The sequence below is a fragment of the Sinocyclocheilus rhinocerous genome, unplaced genomic scaffold (genome assembly GCF_001515625.1).
Source record: "Sinocyclocheilus rhinocerous isolate Xijiao unplaced genomic scaffold, SAMN03320098_v1.1 scaffold1065, whole genome shotgun sequence".
NCBI lineage: Eukaryota > Metazoa > Chordata > Actinopteri > Cypriniformes > Cyprinidae > Sinocyclocheilus > Sinocyclocheilus rhinocerous.
Window position 1 is genome coordinate 15,851 of NW_015628720.1, and position 5,906 is coordinate 21,756.

At 32.1% G+C, this 5,906-nt stretch overlaps 1 protein-coding gene across 1 annotated transcript in view; it reads left to right on the forward strand.

Annotated features, from left to right (window-relative positions):
* Positions 1-5,906, forward strand: part of LOC107738331 (inactive ubiquitin carboxyl-terminal hydrolase 53-like) — a 25,184-nt gene that overhangs the window by 12,407 nt on the left and 6,871 nt on the right. The window contains exon 4 of the mRNA XM_016550071.1: positions 1,321-1,388. Coding sequence (XP_016405557.1) covers positions 1,321-1,388 — 68 coding nt within the window. The remainder of the gene's footprint in view (positions 1-1,320; positions 1,389-5,906) is intronic.

Below are 5,906 nucleotides of genomic sequence, written 5' to 3' on the forward strand. Positions count from 1 at the left end.
CTCATCTAACACACCCGATTTAACTCGTCAGCTCATTAATAGAGACTTTAAGACCTGAAGTGGTTATAAAAGGTAAAAAGATTTGAGAGAAAATATGATGCTTGTCAGATCCACATCATGTTCAGCAGCGGCAGCTCTTAAAGAACAGCCAAAACAACCTAATAACCAGCTGCTGTGATGTCTATTAGTGTTTGATCATTTAAATTTCTGTATATTTCTGCTGAAGGGCACAGGTAAATATGACATTTATTATAATGGGTTTATGTGAAGATTGTTTTAAGTTCACTTAAATTAGAAGTTACTTTTTAAAGTCTAATAAATGTTCAAATTGATAGCTCTCAATTATACTGTAATGTTGAATGGCTATAGTCAATGGTTAAATATTGGGGGGGGGGCAATTTTATAGAGAAATCAGTATTAGTATCTTTGATACTGGCCTTCATTCATAAAAAAGATGCCATTAAACAAATATTTAAAAATATACTGTATTTATGTTGTTTGTACATTAATTTGAAGATTGAATGAATATATTCAAATAGAAAACTAAATTATAAATTATTTAAATTATGAAATTATTTATTTTTTGATCAAATAAATGCAGCCTTGGAAGCATAAGAGACTTATTTCAAAAACATTTTTAATAAATGATTGTGTGTGTGTGTGTATACTCCTTTTTTCTTTTTTTTTCTTTTTTTTTGCTGAATTATACTTTTTGTTTTGTTTTTAAACAGAGTAAACATCAGGCAAGACTTGCCTTCTGTGTAAGCGAAGAGTGCTTTTTCAGTACCATCTGAATGTTTTTCTTTGTCAGATATGGTCTCAGATTCATGTGTAGCTGTTCATATCATGTTGTGATTGTGAATCAGAGTACATCATGTCACAGTAATGTTAGGTGGAGGTGTTTATGTCATACTATTTAACTATTATATCTTAGAAAGGTTAGGCTTGGGAAGATCTAATGTAGACTGACTAAAGCGGCGTCACACTCTTCATGCAGCTGTTCTTTCCTGAAATTTAAGTGTGATTAAGTATGTACTTATGTGAAGTTTGCAATACTTTAAACTTACCAAGTTTTTGACTTGACAACACCAACTGTGTGTGGTGGTCAATCTGTGGCATTTCTTTTGATTTCACAAATTCATCAATATTACAAGTTGTGTAATGGCGTGGTGAAATATGAAAAAATCCTATGCATATTGTCTTCTCCCACATTCATATGTTTGTGAAGGGAGCACAGAATCCACTGTGACCACCAATGAAGTCAAGCACAGCACAACTGCTTAAGAACACTATTGAGTTCGATGCATTGTGTATTTTTAGGGAGCCTAACTACCAAAGGAGGTACGAGGATTCAAAGGCCGAGATCTCACCTTCGTCCATTATCTACAGTAAGTGCTTGTGATTTTTTTGTTAATGGATAATGGATATCAGACATTACCAAAACATTATTTGCATAGCTTGTAGACAGTTGCCTATTTCGCTGTTTCCTATATAGGCAGCATATTAACTTCCATAGAACCGCGGCCATGGAGCAGTGTTATTTTAGCATTAATTATGTACTATTATAGTATTTATTAATGTCTTGAAAACTTATATTTTTTCTATTTTCAGTTTTCATTTGAATTTTAGTTTTAAGTTTTAGTAATTTTATGTGCTTTTGTCGTTTTCGTGTGCGTGTCTGTGTGCCTGTGTGCGTGCGTGTGTGTGTGTGTGTGTGTGTGTGTGTCTGTGTGTGTGTAGTGTCAGTGTATTTAGTGATTTATTTCAAATTTAAGTTTTTCTATCAATATATTTATATTTTATTTCAGCTTTATTTCAGTTACTGGAAATGGTTTTTAATAGTTTGAGTTAACAATAACAAACTGACAAGTAGTGACTGGTTTTTGAATGTTAGCATGTTGTAAACCATGTTTGATGTTAGCATGTTGTTAAACTAAAAGCATAATACAAGATTTCAATTATCATGGAGTTGAGGGTCGGAAAGGGTTGCCAGGTGTGTATTTTGTCAGCCTGTCACGCTTTGACAGATCTCGCCACAGAGGCTCGGGGTCAATTAAAGTCACACACACAGTGTTAAACAACAGCTACCAGTCAGCTCAACACATCGGTAATGATAAGAGCAAACGGTTATATGTTTGCGAACTCTGAAATGCTGTTTTCGAAGGAGACAAAATCAACAAAAGAGTCCGAGCCTCTCAACCGAGCCTTGCCGTACTGAAAACATCATGAGCTTTTAAAAACCAATGTTTTTATTGTTAACTAAAGCTATTCTGAACGGTTTCGATTTAATTGAAATATTATATATTATATAAATATTAAATGACAAATTTTGACTTTGACTTCTGCTAAATGTCTAAATGTAAATGTAAATATAAATGAAACCTAAATAGAAATATTACTAAAAAAAACACTTTAAATTACTAAAATTAAAATTAAGTTTAACAACTAAAACTAAAATTAACTGAAATAATCTAAATTATAAATATAATAAACTGAATTATAATATGCTGAAAATATAAAAGTAAAACATTATTCAAAATATCAAAGAATCCTATAGTGTGATATAAATAAGTGATATGGCAGTGTGGCTGTTATCAGCGCAGCGCTCCAGGTGAAGGGAGCTCATGGGGTGGTGTTTGGGGACGAATCATTTGTCCTGCTCGTCAGCGCTGGGAGCTGTTTGTGTATGTGTGAGTGTGTCGTGATGGTCTGTTTACCCCCAGCTCTAGGTGCTTTATGGGCTGAAGAAGTGAAGCAGAAAGGACAGCTCTGAGGGCCGTGTTCTCTCGCGAGCCTTAAAGGCTGTTTTCACTGCGGCGCGAGCGTTGAAGTGTTCGTCGCTGTGGGAAATAATGGCTCTGCGTTCCTTTGACATTAAATGAGTGGGGAGGAGTTAGACAGGGAGGGATGCTGGATGTTTATATCCAAATTAATGTGTGTGTGTCTGTATAGATACAGTATATATAGAGAGAGTGAGAGGACACATTCATTTGGATATAAACATCCTATATATAATAGTGTCATTTTTAATTTTTATTATTTTATTTAATTTAATTTTATATTTAATTTAATTTAAAAAAAATTTGCTGCAGTATTCAGTCACATTTTATATCCAGTAGCAGTTTAATATTATATTAACAGTTCTTTCCAAATGGAAATTGGTTCAAAAGTGCTGAGTGTTGCCTTTCAAACTGGCCTGATTCCAGTAGCCAATAGAGCAGAAATCATTCTGAAAAGCAAAGAGGAAAAAAATATATTAAAAAATCATTATTTAATAATTATAATGATTCATTATTTATTTCAGTGTGTGTGTGTATATATATATATATATATTAGGGATGTAACGATTAAAGGGGTCATATGATGCTGCTAAAAAGAACATTATTTTGTGTATTTGGTGTAATGAAATGTGTTTATGCGGTTTAGTATTTTTTTTTTATCATGACTCGAATCGAGTCGAGTGAATCGTTACATCCCTAATATATATAATTTTAATTATGTAATGATTACAATATTAGAATACATATGAATAGATAATTCAATAAAGATAATTTAAGAAATATGAATAAAAATGTAATAAAAGCCACTCTTTTAGCCACACTATTTGTAATAATAATGTGTGATGTATAAATATGCATTATTGCATTAAATGGCAGCGGATTAAAAATGTAACACCTAAGTTAGTTTTTAATTATACATCAATAGATATATTGTTCAAAACATATTTGGACACTTTCTAGTTGTCAAACATACATAGATAATGTGATCAAATGTTTTGCGAGAAATACTATTTCTGTCTTTTTTTTCTTCAAAATGTTGCGTTTAATTCAGTGTGTTGCCTGCCGTTTCTAATTTGTGAGTGAAAATCCTCGCCACATTTTTCAGAGTATGTGAACTTGAGGAGAACTGACTTGCATCCACTAAAAATCACCTTTACACCGGCTGGATAAAAGTAATTGCAAAAAAATAATAATAATAATAATTGTTTTTGCGGATGGGGCTTGGAATTAATTTTAAAGCATTTAAATTCATACATTTTTAATGTCGAGAGAATTTTTCGGCTGCTGTTCCTGTGTTCATATTGCCAAGGAAGGAAAAGACAAATCCCATGTTAACAACCCAGGCTTTCTGTTTGATCAGAACAGCACTGTTTGAAGCACTGTTCGGCAGGATGTGTTTTCTCTGCTCCGTCTGATTGTCTCTGTAGTGTGTTGTTCATTATCAGTGCTGAGCCGTGTGCGCTGTGTGTCCCGTAAGATGCTCGTAAAGGTCAGAGCAGCAGGAGTTTCTGAAAGTTCAGCGTGTCGACAGTTGATCTGCTGCTGTTTGGACTCTTTGGATTTAAACGGACTCGCTGTTCTTTGTTTGCATCCTTATAGCATTTGTGTTTCAGTCTGTAGACAAACAAAACTCAACAAAACATGTTTGAACATATTTCTACCTACCTACCTACTCATTTATTTATTTGTTTATTTATTTATTTAAAATATGTATATTACCATTTATTTACTTTAAATTTGAATTTATTAATATAATACTTTTTATTTTTTAAATATGTATATTACCATTTATTTGCTTTAAATTTGAATTTATTAATATAATCATTTTTATTTTTTTAAATATGTATATTACCATTTATTTACTTTAAATTTGAATTTATTAATATAATACTTTTTATTTTTTAAATATGTATATTACCATTTATTTACTTTACATTTTAATTAATTAATATCAATTTTTATTTTAAGTAAAAGTGCAATTTTATGCAGTGTGGTTATTAAAATGTTCATTTTCCGTCATTTAAATAAAGCTGAAAATTAAAATTTAATATTAGAAGAAAAACATGAAAATGAAACCGAAACTGGCAGAGATTTTCATACTGAATTGCAGCTGGTTAAAACTGATGCTGCATTTTATTTTATTTTATTCAATTGAAATTGACATTTAAAACCATAGAGACCAAACAGCAGCAGAATATTGTAAATGCTGATATTTCCTTCTTATTTTAGCGTTTGGCCCAGTAAATGTGAAAGTATGAATGTAGTTGGGAGTTTGTAGCGTGTTATTTCCTGTAAGGCACATTAAAAGCATGAAGAGACGTTCTCCGAGATCCTGTTGCACTGTGGAAAATATTTATTCTTAGACATCAGTAACTATTTTCAGCAGGTCGACAGATCCAGTTCAGTCTTGTCTGATGTGACGCATATCTATCCGTATGTATATTTGCATGTATTACATGGCAAGTAATTGCCTCCCTTTCAGAGGTGAATGAAAAAGATTAATTTAGCTGTAATGCAAATAATTATGCACTCCTTATAAGATAATGTAGTGTATGTAGCAGCTATGCATTCAAGCCCATCTGATTGTGCAGCTGCATTGTTTTGGGCTTGCTTCGTTCAGTGGCGTGTAGAGAGCAGGTGTGTGTTGCTCTCTGCTGAGCTGCCAGTGATCTCATGTTGGCTCAGATGTCGAGTGTTGATGTACGGCTGTCCGTCTGCACATGTGACAGCCGTCTGTGAGCTCATTTCTTCACGTGTCAGGATGCATCGTCTAGCGCTTTCGGGAACATGAATATTAACTGAATAATTGTGAATCAGGCGATGCTTTTAAATAATGATTATGAGTCAGGAAATGCTTTTAAAATAAAACTTTAAAAAAAAAATTATTTTATGGCACCAGCTGGGGATAATCTAATTTATATTTTCAAATGTGCAATTTTATGTAGTGTTACTGAATTAAAAAGTTATTTTTCGTAATTGAAATAAAGCTGAAAAAATTTAATGCAAGCATTAGGTTAAAAACTATAATTAAAATAAATGTATATACAGTTACAAAAATGACAAAAGCAAATAACAAATATACTAAAACTTAAACTAAAATAGTTATTTACCAATTAGACACTATTT